At 46.6% G+C, this 16,365-nt stretch overlaps 1 protein-coding gene across 1 annotated transcript in view; it reads left to right on the forward strand.

The window, feature by feature from the left end:
• Positions 1–16,365, forward strand: part of MDGA1 (MAM domain containing glycosylphosphatidylinositol anchor 1) — a 148,505-nt gene that overhangs the window by 122,382 nt on the left and 9,758 nt on the right. Inside the window, exons 15-16 of the mRNA XM_050315589.1 lie at positions 14,560–14,690; positions 15,620–15,728. Coding sequence (XP_050171546.1) covers positions 14,560–14,690; positions 15,620–15,728 — 240 coding nt within the window. The remainder of the gene's footprint in view (positions 1–14,559; positions 14,691–15,619; positions 15,729–16,365) is intronic.

Below are 16,365 nucleotides of genomic sequence, written 5' to 3' on the forward strand. Positions count from 1 at the left end.
CACTATGGAAAGAAGCCATATAAAATCCCGACATTTATTTATTTTTTTAATAACCCTTTTATTACCTTTTTTCCCCCCTCTACAGAACTTGAAAGCTGTTTTACTCTCACAATTTGACTATAAAATATCCATAGCCATCCAGGCAAATCTTCCCTGGGAGAGTTCCCAGACACTACTCGTTTATAATAGATATGACGAAAGAGAGAAACAGAATACAAATGGACTGGTTGTAGCCATGGTATAAAATATTCAGCGACTAGCAGAGCAGGACGATGTTGAATATCTCTCAGCTGATGAGAGCGGAGGATGAAGGGGAGCTCCCTGAAGGCAATTCCCATTCTTCTGAAGTTATTTGGTCATCGTTTTTTCTTCCTCTGGTCCCCCTGGAGCAAGCATTCACATTACCCTATGATCCTGCCTGCCTAAACACAAAAATCAGAGGAAGGGGAAGGAAAGAAGTCCTGTTTCTACCAGACATTCAAGAACATTGTGCCTGGTGCAGATGCATCAAATGAGGAATTGCTTGCTTTCTTCAGGGGAGTAAACTATCCATGGCAGGCAGCAACCATTTGCCAAGTTCAAATAGCCTTTTTGTCGGGTTGGGTGAGTGAGTCAGCATCACAGCTGGGAGCAAATCCTCAAGTCCCTGCTTCAGCCATCAGACTCCCCTTCCTCCCTTTCCAGGGGCTGCCAAACAAGAGTATCTTGAAGCTTTGGCATGGTCCCAGAGATTTGAAATCACTGGCATAAGGGAAACCTGGTGAAATAGGTCCTGTGACAAGAGTGCCCTGTTGGATGGTTACAGGCTCTTCCAGAGGGATAGACAGGGCAGAAGAGGTGGAGGGGTGGCACTGTGTGTAATAAAGGATTAGGATGTATGGAGCTCACAGTTGGCAATGGCACAGTTGAGAGCCTCTGGATAAGAATCAAGGGGCAAACAAATAATGTGGATGTCATTCTGGGGGTCTACTATAGACCTCCCAGCCAAGACGATGATGCTGATGAATTATTCTTTGAGGAACTAAGCAACACTTCCAGATCAACTGCCTTTGTCCTTATGGGGGACATCAACTTTCCAGAAATTAACTGGGAGCACCACACAGCTGGTATAACCTGGGCCAGAAAATTCCTAAAAGGGATTAAATTTAAAATCTCTGTTGACAGGAGAAGTGCCAGCAAAATGTCAACTCTGGATGTGAGAAGAGCAGACTTCAGACTGCTCAGGGAATTAGTAAGGTCCCCTGGGAAAATGTTTTTGCACGTGCTGGGGTCCAGCAGTGATAGTCACTGTTCCAGCATCACTTCCTAAGGGCACAGGAGCAGGCAATACCCAAGTGTCAGAAGTCAAGCACACAAGTCAGACAGCCAACTTGGCTGAACAGGAATCTTCTCTTGGAAATAAGGCAAAAAAAGGAAGGTGTATACCCAGTGGAAGCAAGGTCAAGTGACATGGGAAGAATTCAGAGATGCTGCTTACAGGTGTAGGAAGAAAATTTGTGTGGCCAAAGCTCAACGGGAGTTGAAGTTGATGAGAAATGGGGGACAATAAAAAAGAGTTTTTTCAAATACATTAATGGCAATAGGCGGTATAGAAACATCATCAGCCCGTTACAGGATGAGGATGGTCACCTCACAAACAGGGACAGAGACAAGGCAGAGGTGTTCTTTGCCTCTGTCTTCAACACAGCTGACAGACCAAGGGGGTCTCAGTGCCCTGAGCTGGAGGACCATGGCTGCGAAAATGATCCACTCCCAGTCGACCCTGAAATTGTGCAGGATCTACTGCTCCAACTGGATCCCTACAACTCTATAGGGCCTGATGGGATTCATCCCAGAATCCTCAAAGAGCTGGCTGACGTCATCACACAACCTCTCTTGATGATTTTGGAGTGGTTTTGGGATTGCGGAGAAGACCCAGCTGACTGGAAGCATCTAGTTGATCAAGGGAAGCCAGTTGATTTTTGGATCTTTTTGGATTTCAGTAAAGCTTTTGATACTGTCTCTCACAGGATCCTTCTAGACAAAATGTCCAGCACAAGCTGGATAAACACATCATGTGGTGGGTGAGCAATTGGCTCAGGGGTCGAGTACAGAGGGTAATAATGAATAATGGGGTGACATAAGACTGGTGATCTGTCACTAGTGGGGTTCCACAGGGCTCCATCTTAGGCTCTGTGCTCTTCATCATCTTCATAAATGACTTGGACACAGGACTGAAAGGGATACTAAGTAAGTTTGCAGATGACACAAAACTGGAGGAGCTGTTGACTTCCTCAAAGACAGGGAGGCCCTGCAGAGAGACCTCGACAAATTAAGAGGAGCTTGGCAATCGCCAACCATATGAAGTTCAACAAGGGGAAGTGCTGGATTCTGTACCTGGGATGGGGCAACCCTGGATGTACAGGCAGACTGGGGAATGAGATGCTGGAAAGCAATGCCAGGAAAGGGACCTGGGGGTGCTGGTCAATGGCAAGCTGAATATGAGCCAGCAGTGCCCTGGCAGCCAGGAGGGCCAACCGTGTCCTGGGGGGCATCAGGCAAAGCATCACCAGCCGGTCAAGGGAGGGGATTGTCCTGCTCTGCTCTGCACTGGGATGGCTTCTCTTTGAATATTATGGGCAGTTTTGGGCACCATAATATAAGAAAGATATTAAGCTGTTAGAGAGTGTCCAGAGGAAGACAACAAAGACGGTGAAAGGCCCTGAGGGGAAGCCCTGTGAGGAGCAGTTCAGGGCACTTGATCTGTTTAGCTGGAGAAGAGGAGACTGAGGGGACACTTCATTGCAGTTACAACTTCCTAATGAGGGGTAGAGGAGGTGCAGGCACTGACCTCTTCGCTGTGGTGACCAGTGACAGAACCCGAGGAAATGGCCTGAAGCTGTGTCAGGGGATGATATTAGGGGAGGATATTAGAAAAGGTTCTTCACCTAGAGGTGGGCACTGGAACAGGCTCCCCAGGGAAGTGATCACAACAGCAAGCCTGGCAGAGTTCAAGAAGAAGTTGGATGATACTCTTGGGCACGTAGTGTGACTCCTGGGGATGGTCCTGTGCAGGTCCAGGAGCTGGAGTCAATGATCCTTGCGTGTCCTTTCCAACTTGGCAGATTCTGTGATTTTGAGAGGACAGTGTCCCTGATGGACTGCTCCCACCACAGTCCCCTGCCATCTTTTTCTCGTGTCTCTTAACTGGTAGGCAGGTTATTCTGCACTTCCTCCTGCTCACTGCTGGATGCTCTCGCAGACCCTACCGCAAAAGACGTCTTCCTGGTCAGGTCACAGGATGAAGGTTGCTCGGAGGGATTTGAAAATTTCAGCCACAGAGAATTTGGCTTTTTGTGTGGCCACTTGGTCCACGTGGTACACAGTGATTGCCAACGCTATAGCTCCCTATCCCTATCTCTTGAGCCAGTGACTCATGAGGAAACACTTGGGTCAAAGAGTTTGTTTGCTCACAGAGGTGCCCTACATAAAAGCAGAGATATAGGATGTGCCTAAGCAGCATTTTTTTAAACTCATCTTGGTAGACCCTTTTAAAACTATGTATTTAATACCAGTAGTCACTGCACACAGTTTTATGATGGTTGGCCTCAGAGAGGGGAGAAGGCAAAGACCCCCTCCTTGCCCTGGGGTACCTCCCAAGATGGGACTGTTCAGCCCCTTTCTGTATTGAAACTGGCAAATCTTGGTCTTCAAGAGATGGGCTTGATTGAATGCAAAGTTGGAAGACCCTGCCCTTGGCCTGCAATTTTTGTACTTCAAGCCTCCTTTCTGCACTAAAAGTGTCATGGTCTTACTTTGGCCAGTTCCTCTCCCAGAAATCAGGAAACTGGCTTATTTTCTGGCATGTGTCCAGCATCTATGAAACATATGAAGACTTAAAGGTGTGGTTGTTCCAGTGCTCACACCGATCTTATCTGACCACCCCAGCTAAGTCAGATGGGAAGATGAGAATCTTTCAATAAAATTGTAAAGTACTCATTGCTCTCTACATCTTGTTGAGGGAAAGTGGGTGGAAGGTGCTGATCCCTGGTATCTGATGACAGAACACATAGGAATGGTTCAGAATTGCATCAGGGGAAGGTCAAATTTCTTTACTAAGAGGTTGGTCAGACACTGGAATAGGCTTCCTAGAGAGGTGTTCACAGTGGCCAGGCAGTAGGACTAGTTGATGGTTGTAGGTCCTTTACAAGTTTCCCTTCCATTCCCTTCTCTTCCCTTTCTTTTTTTCTATCCTACTCCCCCTATTCTAAGATAATATCAGCAACAGTGCTTGGGACTGATGAAGAGAGATTTGTGTTCTGAGTCACTAGGAACAATGAGATCTGATCAGATTGCTTGCCACAGCATCTGAGTTCCAGAAAGCCATAAGCTGTTTCCCAGAGGTAATTGGGTTGTGGGCAGCAACTTACACTGGCGGTGTCACCACTGACGCTTTCCTGCTGAGGAGGAATCACAGATCTGAAAGGCCTGCCAAAGTGAATTGCTTCTTCTTCAACTCAGATAATGCAACCAGTGCAAAGGTGTGTGTCTCAAAGGCTGTGGTAGATGAGCACATGCCATGTGGCTGCATCTTGTTTCTGACAGGAGTCAGAGCTGTCAGGTCACACAGCTACCAGTACCAGTTATGTCAGTATAAAAGCATTTTGAACCATGAAGATGTCCTTTTTGTAAGATTCAACATTGTAGCTCCCTTATTTTTACCCAGAATTTGTTTATCAACACAGCACCCTACCACTGTACAGTTATATAGGTGGTGCTCTGGAGATAACTGCATTCTGTTGGATAATCAAAGTTTGCATTATATAAAAATGTATTGTTCTTGAAGTCCATGACATTATCTCTAAAGCAATAACTCTACACAGTAGAGGTTACATCACAGGATTGATTGAGGGGAGGCTGATTTTCCTAATGAGTATGATTCACTTCCCCCTAGGCTCTTGAAAACAAGTTGCAGTTTGAGTTAAGTGAAGAGTTTATAATGAAAAATGTACTCAATTTTTTTAATACTCATTCTTTTTCCACTTATTCAGATGGTTTCTTGGCTTTACTCATTCCTTCATTAATAAGTACATATTTGACTAATGTTTTTTCAGAGATCCAGCAGCTTCCTGTGGGTTATGGTAGGGACCCTTTGGATAGACTGTAGTCTCTTCTAGTAGTATCTGTTTGGGTTTTTGGGAAGTTAGTCAAATACCGTGACCATGAGCGAGGATTATAAATATCTGGGAAGATAACCACGTATTTGTAAAGTGTCATTCAACTTCTGTAGGTTCAATACAGTGGCTCTGAACCAAAGATCATTGAAGTTACTGTTTTTCTAAAGACTTCAGTGAACTTTGGATTAGAGGCATAGATTTAAAGATTATTAAGACCCAATGGGACCAGTACATCATCTAATCAAACTTCCTGCATAACCAAGGACAGAGAACTCCAGTTGCTTTTGCTGGATCCCAGTAAATACTATGTCTATACCTTCATTGGATGTTTACTTACAAAGAACATCAATAGTATGTTTGATTTGGCATGTAGGACTGAATTATCATAAGCTGAAGAGCATGGCACATAAAGCTGAAGAAAACATTGAAAGAAGGGAAAGTATTCAGATGTTGATTGGCTACACGTCATTTTTATTCCACAAATATTGTGTCTTCATGTCGTTTGCAGGCATTCTGCTTAGTACCTTGAATCTGGGTTCACTGATCCCCACCTTTTCTTGCCCCTCACAAAGAGGGCATCACTGAATTGAGTTCCCAGTGAAGATAGCCACTGAAATGCTGTCTTCTTCAAAAGTCCTCTTCTTCTGTCTTACCAGTTGAATGTCTGACCACATTTTTGCTATAGAATTTGTTAGGAAGGTTGTCAGAGGCATAGAACGCTGGCACCAATTCATTTGCAGATGTCCTGAATCCCCACAGATCATCTTTGCTCTTGGACACCTGATTTGAGTCATTGTTTCTCCTCTGGTTGGAAGTTGCTATGATCTCCCCATCCTTCCTCCAGGCTCTAAGCAAAGACTCCTTCCATTCAGACTTGGTGCACAGCAGCAGCCTTGTGCAAAGTTGAGGAGCTGTAAGGATGTACTGCAACTCAGTTGTCTCCTGAGACATCAGTTGCTTCATCAATTATTCAGATCCTGAAACTGCTAGATACAAAACTTAACAGACACTTAAGAGGAAACAGGAGCGCTCAGCGCATATCCACTCCCTTGTCACTCTTCTGTTCTCTCCATGGATTGTTAACTGTTCCACTATTGGTCATTCCAGGTGCACATCTGGACACCCCCGGGTGTTCTGACAGGATAAAGGTTAGGGGGCCAGAGTGCAAAAGTAGCATGCAGTACTTACCCAACCATCCCAATCTGTACCTGAGCTTCAACAAGACATGATTTTGTAACATGTATGGAAATGATTCCCAGAAAATTAAAAAAATGCTCAGACTCAGCAAGTGTCAGTCATCACCACCACTTCTAGGAATGACTTCCTCTCCCAAAGAGAGATCTGCAGGGATGATAGGCACCCCAACACTTGAATTGAAGGAGTTTGCAGATCCAGGCTGAGAGTCTCACTGTCTCAGCTCATCCCCTTGAAGTTTTCTGATGAAAGTACAAGCAGGCACAAAATGGGAAAGGAGTGTCTTGCTATAATGCATACTGACTCAAAGCAGGGAACACAGCCTACTCCAACAAACAGCCTTTGTGCAGCAAATCACTTCCTAAGCCTGAACCATTCATCCTCTCATGTCTCCTTGGGTCAGGCAGAGGAGGAGGCCAGAGAACAGCTTTTGAGTGGTGTCTTCAGTTCAGCAGGAAGAGTATGTGAACTCAGCTGCTCCTTCCTGCTGTCTTACTGACTTCAGCATCACAGTAAAACAGCCCATCTGCTCCACGCCCTGCAGCCATGCAGCTGCCCTGTGCTTGGCTCCCGGGACTGAGACACCACAGACAGGGTGATGATGGGGAAATATGAAAATTGTTAATAGAGGTAGAGAAGAGACGGGCAACATTTTCGTTGGTGTACATACATCTGTGTCTGCAGGGTTTTTGTCAGGAACCCTCCGACACACATCACTTGTATTTTGGGGGCTCTGGGAGCCTCCCTCTTCTCTGGCTGAGGTCTTTGCAAAGCCTGCCCACAGAAGGGGCTAGACAGGCTCCCCTGTCTAGCTTTTGTGCTCTTTTAAACCTGGCAGTGTCTATGAAGCAGACTTCTGTTTCAGCTCGTCTGAGAGTGCTGAGCACAGTGCGTGCTCTCAGTCTGAGAGCCCAGCACATGAATTCCGCAAAGGACCCAGCTGTCTCTGGTGCAAAGATGAAAGGGTCAGTTATCAAAGCTGGGAGGAGAGGGAGCATTTGCCTGGAGGCATCTGGGCATGTCACGAAACAGAGGGTGAACAAGGAGCAAACAGACCTCACAGCTGAACTGTGGTTCACTCTGCTTCTTGAGTCTGCAAAATTGGTAGGAAAGTTACCTACACATGGTCTCCTTCTTGCTACACTAATCATAGTCTCATTTTTAATGGTTGGACTTGATGATCTTAAAGGTCTTTTCCAACCTAAACTGTTCTATGATTTTCCCCCAGGCTAGCCTCTCCTCTCTAAGGTAGTACCCAGCACGGCAGGTAAGAGAGAAGGAGCTGCCCCCACCAGCATCATCCCATCCTGCTTGCCAAGCAGCTGCACAGAGAAATGAAGTCAGCAGTGCCCACTTCACTGCCGAACACCTGGGGCTCCCCCTGCCCTTCCTGCAGCTCAGTCAGAGGCAACACTGGGCTGAGACACAGCCGTGACCCCAAAAAGTGACAAGCTCTGAACTTACCTATGACTCACCCTCCCTCTACTGCGTTCTGGCTGCATATTGGGCCTTTGTCTTTCTGAGATAGCATAAATTTAATGTTATGAAGCATCAAGATTTTTTTCTCCCACTTTTCAATTCCTTAAGCCACATCCTGTTGTCCACACATAGAAAGGCTGTTACTGATGACAAACAACCTCTGAGGGAATTTTCCATGAAAGGGGTTGGCAGGATTTTGTTCCATAAATACAGTATCAAAGATGGAAGTCTTGTATCTTTCATCTTTCTGTGCTAACAGTTTCTCTAATTAGGCTGTGGATCAAATGAGCAGAGGAGCTCAAGCATAGTTCCATTGTGAGTCTGCTCTTGCCATATCACCATCTGCTCTCTGTGTACACAGACAAATGGGGATATGCTAGAGAGAAGGAGCTATAGCTGTAGCTTGCCTGCCTTCCTCCCATTAGCGCTTGCATTCCTCATCACAAGACAGCCATGACTATAGCATTGCATTTGCCCCACTGTCTGCAGGCGCCAGCTCCCCCACCTCCAGTGTGTCTCCCCCAGGCATCCATCCATGTCCACTTTACCTTTTTAGAGTGAAGTGTTGTTGCTTCTCTGCTGGCCCATTCCCTCCATCCCAAAATTCATGTATGTGCCAGACAGGTGAGATGGATAGTGATGGATCATAGATCAATCTGTACAATTGACTTTGCAATGTCAGGGAATATTGCTTCGAGCCCAGCCTCATTTGATGGTGGTTTAGGAGGTCAGGGGTGGAAATGTGTTTGTTTCTTTGGGGGGGTTTAAATCCGTTTTAAACTCCAAAGAAAATTCCCTGTAGTCAGATTTTCACAGGTTTGCTGTAGGGGAAAGACTGCCCATCAAAACTTACCATATTGTTGTTTATATGCCCAGAAAGTCCCAGCCATAGCAGGGAACTGGAGGCTTGAATTCCTGATCCCCTTCTCTATAGCTTCCCTACTGTAATGAGGCCCAGAGTGTCCCACAGCAATTAGCCAGCTTGCAGCACAGCACTGAACATGCTCAGTTCCCCATTGGGGATGCCTTGTGAATAGAGGTGGGATAGTGGTGCTTTCCAAACTCTGAACTCTTTCATGCCCTCTTTGAACCCTCCTGTTCTGAAGTTAGTGAATTGGTGGCTGCAGGAAGAGGTCTGTGTAGTGACCCTGTGACTGGACGCAGAGGACTGCACACCAAACTGAGAACAGTTAAAGACATGTAGAGACAAAGTTCTCTGTAATCAGGAGTCAGGAGCAGCCCAGACGCTTTAATTGTCTTACTGCACATATGTTAATGTATGAAGCATTCTGAGAGACTGCAGACGAGTAAATATATCCTATCATGGCACGGAGACAACTTCCATTCCTAGAAATTATGAGTCAATACCAGCTGAAATTATTTCTCCATGTCTATCTGTGCTACAATTATTTTTCCTCTCCCTGCTCTCTAGCTCACAGAGCAGTAACTTTCCCCCACAGCTCTGTAACTGAAAACACCAGCCTGACACTGACTGCTATTCATTAACATCCATTTAAATAAGAGAGAGAGAGACCTGTCTTTGTTGCAGAGATTGTAAACAGTAATAAATTCTTTCTGGAGACTGTCATTTGGTCCTGCGATTTGCCTGCACTAAGCTTTGGGCTTTTAGTTACTGATCAGTGGTGTTAACATTAAACACTCAGAGTGCTCAGACCCCCTCTTTGAAAGGTAAGAGCTCTCTTTTCCCTGGATTGGTTTCTCCCTGGATTAGTTTTAGCCCTCATGTTGAGTCTGCAGGTGACTCTGCTAAGATATGCGAGGTCTAAACCCTCTCCTCACTGTGTATCTCTTTCTGTGTATCACTGTGTATCACTGGATATCTCTTGCAATCAGTCAGCTTTTTATCTTGGTCTGTCTTGTCTGTAGTTGAAATGCCGGGGGAATTTCCATGGGGGCTTTCAGCCTTAAATTCCCAGTTGATGCCAAATCTAAACTGGAGCTGCAGCTAGGAATTCTCGTGAATAGCTAGTTGCCTGAGATGATTGCCCCATGCTGGAGCGAGGATCCTGCAGGAGCACAGAAGAGAGTCCCAGTGAGACCAGGCTGCGTTCCAGCCTGCAGCCAGCCCAGCTCCCAGCCTTCCCTACCCATCCCATGAATCTCTGCTGCACTTAGCACTGCACCCCATCTCTCAGCATGCAGCATCGGCCTCCTTTCACTTCCTGACTGTTCCAGCTGCCTGCCTTCCATCTGAGCCAGATAAACTGAGCCGTGCCTTAGCCTTTTCCCACACCATCACCCTGCATTGACCCCCCTCCAGTTTCCCTGTAGAGAACTCTTGAAGAAACCTCTACCTTCTCTGCAATCCTGCACAGACTGTGCCGGCGGCCCTGCCCTCACATACCCTACCTCCCTCCCACTGCTGCCTGTGCTAGCCCTTCTGGATCTACACTGCAATTCAATGCAGCAGTCAAGTCCCCATCCTGTGGAAACTGAGTGAAGACCTTTTCTTGTTGTGAGAAAGTAACATTTAAAGGCATCCCTTGGGCTACTGTATCTGGCAGCCCAGCTGGTGCTCTTTTGTGTGAGTGCCACTCTTTTGAAATGCCAGCTCTGGTCTTAAAGGCAGCCAGCAGAAGGTACCACTCGCTCTGCCTGTAATTGATTCCTCATCACTCGTCACTGGCCTTTATTCTCCCTTCTGATTGGGAAGAAGGAATAATACAGATTACAAGACAAATGCAAAAAGATTGCCTTGTATGAGAAGAGGTAACAATAGGATTGCTGGTGTCCTGGGATTTCTCTTTTGTTTGTTTGTCTCTGGTCAGCTGGAGAGATTTAGCAGCAGATAGATGGTCTGATTTTGTATGTCGCTCACCAGCAGATGTCTTTAGCCTTTAGGAAATGCCAGACAGGGGAAATGGGGAAGGGGCAACAATGACAGAAATAGGTAACAAAACTGGCCAGCTGGTTTTGGACTCTGATACTGGAAAGTAGGCACAATTGCAGTTTAAAACGAGGCAAAAAGGGTGACTGCAGCACTGGAGAACATCCCATATGGGCCTTTCACATCTTCACTGATGGGAAGTTGGAGAGCAAGTCACACTTTGGTTCTTTTCAGTTTGTAACCACTGGAAAGGAAGAAGAGCTCAGGCACTCTTATGTTTTCTCAGGTCTCATAAAATGTTTGCTATGTTTCTCAGTTCCCCTCTGAGTGACTGAGAGTTATCGTCGTGCTTGATTATCATATTGTGTCAGCAGTAAGCAGGTAAAGGCAGTTTGCTGAGGATCCCACAGCAAGTCAGTTTTCAGCTGTAAAGGGGCTCCTCACACTCCACACATGCATGGCCTATGCACTGACTACCTCCTGCAAAGTGGGATTTGGAGATGTAGTCTTTGCTCTAGGAGAGGCACTTAACAAGCATTAGGTGGTTGGTTCGTGCTGAATTCGTGTGCCATGCTGAAAGCTACACCAGGAATACAGATAGCAAATAAGACATGAGATGGGTATTGCTAGATTGCATGAAAATAGATGTGGGGAGATGTGAATCTACCAGAGGTCAGGACCTATGGATGTCCATATCTACATAGGTTCCACCTCCCTTTTTAGCCTGAGACTTAATTTTTGAGATCCTGAACAATGCTTGATTTTAGGGCAGTGGGCTGAACCCAGAACTTTCCCTTGGAAAACACAAAGCCCTGCAGCACTTATGCCATTACAAAGTTGGCTTTTGAAGCCAGACTGCCAACTGATGGCAGACTGACACATGGTAGAAGGGAATAAAGTAGAAGACCTCCACGATCTTTAACATTTACAACACTATGGCCTCAATTCAGATGGGACAGTCCAGATGTTTAAAGTCCTAGAGTCTCTGCCATGCCTCCCAGAAGCATATTCCCAGCGACAGCTGGAGGTATTGTAGTTCCTTTCCAGTCTCAGGGAGCCTCTGTAACTCAGCAGGAATTGCAGGTAGGGCTGTGACACCTGGCTGCCCTTCACAGCTCTGACTGATTTGTATACTGCTCATCTGTTTTGACCTTCATTTTTCTATCTGTGGACAGGAGTAGTGAAACACTGCATGTTGTGAGTAGATAAGGGAGCTTTCTTTCCAGCTGCAAACCATTTGAAGAATGCCTGCTCGTATTCAGTATTGTTGTATTAGGGAATTTGGGGTCCAAAAGGTTGAAACGTTTTTCCTGACGCTGCAAGGACATGGAGCTGTCAGCCAGGATATGCTCAGGCTTGGTTTGGGTTTAGGCCAGGCATTCACAGACAGTGCTTTGGAGGCATTAATTTGCATTCCAGATGCTTCTCTGGGTTTCCTTCTATCTCACTTTTCCTTTTTCCTAGGGCATCAAAGTTCATTTGCTGCCTGATTTGTCCCAGTGCTGGGTACTCAGTCAGGCTGTTGTGCAGCAGATCCTAGCTACAAGTCCCCAAATGAGAGTGGAATAGACAATGGTTGTTTTTAATCCACGCTTGCTATCAGCTTCATATTAATTCTTGATTCACTCTCAATCCCTCACCTCACTGGCTCTGGTGTCTGTAATTAGCTGCTCTGAACACATTCCTGTTGACACTGATCTGTGGAATTACATAGTTCCTGTGTGAGCCATCAGTTTTAACAAGGGCCTCCATGAGGACTAGATATCCTTCTTAGAGAGGCTTTCCTAGTAAGCTCCCGAGGGCAAGGAAGATGCCAAGAAATCAGCAGCTCAAACCTGGTTTTACCAGAGGCTCTGGCATCTCTTGTCTGTGCCACCATGTTTCCAGAAGAGAGGTCTCACTCACTTACCTCTGGCCCACCAAGGTTGTGCAGTGCCAGCTGGGTCTCAAGAGATGGAGGAACAATCTATTTTTCTCCTGATCTTGGGTTATGGTGTGCATCCAAAACTGGGTACCACTAGGGAAGGGAATTGGATACTCTGTCCATGTCCTGTCAGGCCTTCATCTAGTTTTCTCAGCTAGCCTTACTGTTAACACTTCAGAATATTTCCAGGCAATAAAATGCCCCCCTTTCCTCATTTCACTAAATTGTATACATATTTCATTTTTTTAACCTTTTCTTGTAAGTCATTCACTCAGAATCTAAACGTTTCATCATCTTTATTATGCATCTCTGAACTCCCTGTGATGCATCTCTCAGTTTCTGACAGCCAGCCACTTGATGGGGGTAATTCCAGGTCCTTGTGATTCACACCGTGCCCCCAAGGCAAATGTGCCAAGAATGAAGAATTTGGGGGGATCACATAGGAGGGAGGTTATATAGGAAAGTCTGTTTCCCTTTCTCTTCCCCTGACCTCTTTCTGCTGATTCTCAGAAAGGCTGTACCCATTCGAGAATGCAGCATCCCAAGTGCAGATAGACTATATAGATGTATAAGTAAGGGTTACTATTGCCACTCTGCTCTCAGGTGTAATATATCTACATATGGAGATCAGAAACACTGATGAGCAACAGCATAACTAGAGTTGGGATTGATGGACTTTTTGAGGAAAAAAAGTCTTTAGGTTAACCCTGAGTGGTTTAAGATGTTGACTGCTTTAAAATGGTTTTTTTTCCCTTAAGCAAAATAGGAAAAGAAGTCATCTGAGAGCATTAGTGAAAAGATGCTGCAGGAACACAAACTGAGATGGTTTCATTTGTGGGTGTAGGGTAGGAGGCTGTGACACACTTTACAAAGTGAGAACTGGAAATGCTTTGAAATTTGTTGGCTTTGGTTTTGGTTTAGTGGCAGACAAAACCTTTTGGGAATTGCTTTTTTTGAAGAAACTTGAAGTCAGTGTTCATTCACAGGGTCTTTGTGTCCCTCTGAAAACATGGAGCTGGGATGGTACTAGGGGGTGTGGTACAGGCAACGCTGTCCAGTGCTTGCAAAGAAACGGTGCTCACTCCAAGGCTGCTTCCAGGGCAAGTGGTGAGTGAGGACACTAGTCATACTTCCACAACATATTTCCAGGGCCATGGCAGGGAGAGTGCTATAAGCTGCATAGCATGTGTCAGGTGTCAGTGGTGAACAGGGAGAGACAAATACCTGTTCTGGGCTCCCCATTTCCAGTGGATTGAAGAGTAATTGGTGGGGGTCCAGCAGAAGGGCATCAAGATGGTCAAGGACCAGGAGCAGAAATCCTGAGGAAGAGCTCCTAAGGCTGCTGGACTGGCTCAGTCTGGCTAAGAGGAGGTTACTGTCAGCTCTTGGTCCCTGACTGTTTCAAGGCAAATTCAAAGACGACAGAACCAAAATCTTTTCACAGTATTAGATAATATAGTAGGTTACAGTGACAACAACTGGCAGTGCTGAAGGTTTATACTGGACATTAGGAAAAGTTGGTTTCCTCAGGGAAATTCAAGACTTGGCCAGGCAAAACCATGCTGCCTTCCTGTAGAGCAGGAGACAGCTTCAAGCAGGAGGTTGGATGGGATGCGTCCAGAGGTCCCTGGCAACTAGCATTTCTGCTACCCCCTTCTTGTCACACCCCAGCTGTGCTGTAGACTTCCTCTTCCTCATCCTGTCCCTCTTTGTCTGGGTCTGTGTCCTCCCTTGGATAGTCCAGGTGGATGAAACATTGCCAGTGGCACTTATCCATCAACAGAGAAGAAAGCTGGCTCCCTTCAGAGATTACTGCTGCAGCTCTGCAGGCTGTCCCTGGGCCAGCTGGGGCATACAGCCATGGTTTGAGGCCTAGCCCCAGAGCTGTGCTGGAGCCAAGCCCAGCAGGCAGGCTTGCATGCCTGCCCTGTTACACCTGCACCTGGTTTCTCTTACAGGCTCCTTGAACCTCCTAGTCCGTGTGCGGAACAAGCGAGCCATCGACACCCAGGTCTGGTCACTCAGTGGGAACCGGGGGAACATGTGGCAGCAAGCACATGTGCCCATCAACCCGCCCGGGCCCTTCCAGGTAAGTCAGCTCCACAGTCAAGGAGACACCTGCCACCTTTCCTGTCCATGTGGCATGGATGTAGGAACCTTCCCAACAGTCATCTGCCTCTGTGGCATGGGCAGTGGTGGGGCACTGGGAGGACACTGGGAGCTCTCAACTCCTAGGGTCACTGGGGCAAAGCAAAAGCTTGCTGAAGTTACATGCAAGCATCAGTTTGGCACTATAAAGTTTCTGATTATTGCTGATCTGGAAACTGCTTATCAAAGAGCACCTTTTGGTACCATGTCTGTGTGACGGACAGGTCTCTTGGTGTTGAACATCTGGGGGATGCTGGCTGTTGGTGTAAAATGACTGAGTGCTAGAGGTTTCTTCTAGCATGTGCTGCAAGAACCACCACCACCACCACCGCCTTCCCCTGGTTTAGGATTATAGGAGATTTTGTGATTATGAACTGGGCACTCTTTATCTCCTCATTGAGTCACTCGTGTACCCAGGCAGTGGCTGCTTTTATTGCTGATGTTTTTACCCAACAGTCTACTTTGCTGTTGTAGGGTTGCTTGTGAGAGCTGCTCTGTGCAGGCTGGTAAGTTGTAGCACTGTGACAAAATGCCCAGTATGCTTCAAAATAATAAATAAGCATGTAGTTACTCTGACAAGTTCTGTTCAGTATTGGCTGGCTTGCTCGTGCAGAACACTTAGGAAAGCAGAGCTTTACATGCTCGTTTATTACTGTAGAGACACTCAGCACAGGGAGGCTGGTCCCATAAGCAGTGGGATCTGGCTTTCCAGGTTCTGTGAGAACTGGAGAAACAGGGAAGAATCATTCACTTGGGGACCTGATAAGATCTGGTCTGTGTCCTGCTCACCTCTGCAGAGCCCTGAAGTGCAGGAAGGGCCCTCCACAACTGCAGGCTCATGCCAGGCTCTCTCCCATGCTCTGCTTGCAGTTAATCTTTGAAGGTGTCCGGGGCACGAGCTACGAGGGGGACATTGCCATCGATGACGTCACTCTGAAAAAGGGAGACTGTCCGAGGAAGCCAATTGGACCGAATAAAGGTGAGACTGTGTGTGCCTCAGAGGCAAATGAGTTGGTATGAGTGCATTCAAAAATGCATACACTAAGGATGCGCAGCTAATTTCAAAGCACGTTGACATGTTGGTGGGACTCAACAAAGTGTTTGACTCCATCAGCAGAAGTCAGCAGAGGAGCTGTCAAAATCTTTAACTTATTCTTTACAGTCGTGAGTTAGCAGAGCTCAAAGGAACAACCAGATCCTGTAGGGACTGTGGTGCCAGACACCAGCATGCTGAAGTCTGCACCAGTACGTTGGGTGGGGGTGTCATCCCAAAGAAGCCAAGGACTTCTGCAGTAACTCATTTCTGGAAACCCTAGGTGTGGGAGCTTTGGAAAGGGAAGGGCCTTCTGCAGGATTTAATGGCCTCTGCAGTGTTAAGTCAGTCCTTCTCCGGGAAAAAAAATCTGCTTTTTGGGGCATGGAGTAAAGGGGCTGGGCTTCTTCCCATTGCCCGCTGAGCAGAGAGGCACAGCCAGGCAAGGTGTCACACGTGCAGGATGGGAGCAAGCTACCTGAGCTGTACGGCACCTCTCTCCCAGTCCTGACAGTGAGCACATGAGCTAAATCCCACCAGTCTCTTTCCAGTCCATCCACATAACCTGATGCCAGCACTGCAG

Source organism: Myiozetetes cayanensis, unplaced genomic scaffold, assembly GCF_022539395.1.
Source record: "Myiozetetes cayanensis isolate MyiCay16 unplaced genomic scaffold, myiCay2020 scf2-11, whole genome shotgun sequence".
Lineage (NCBI taxonomy): Eukaryota > Metazoa > Chordata > Aves > Passeriformes > Tyrannidae > Myiozetetes > Myiozetetes cayanensis.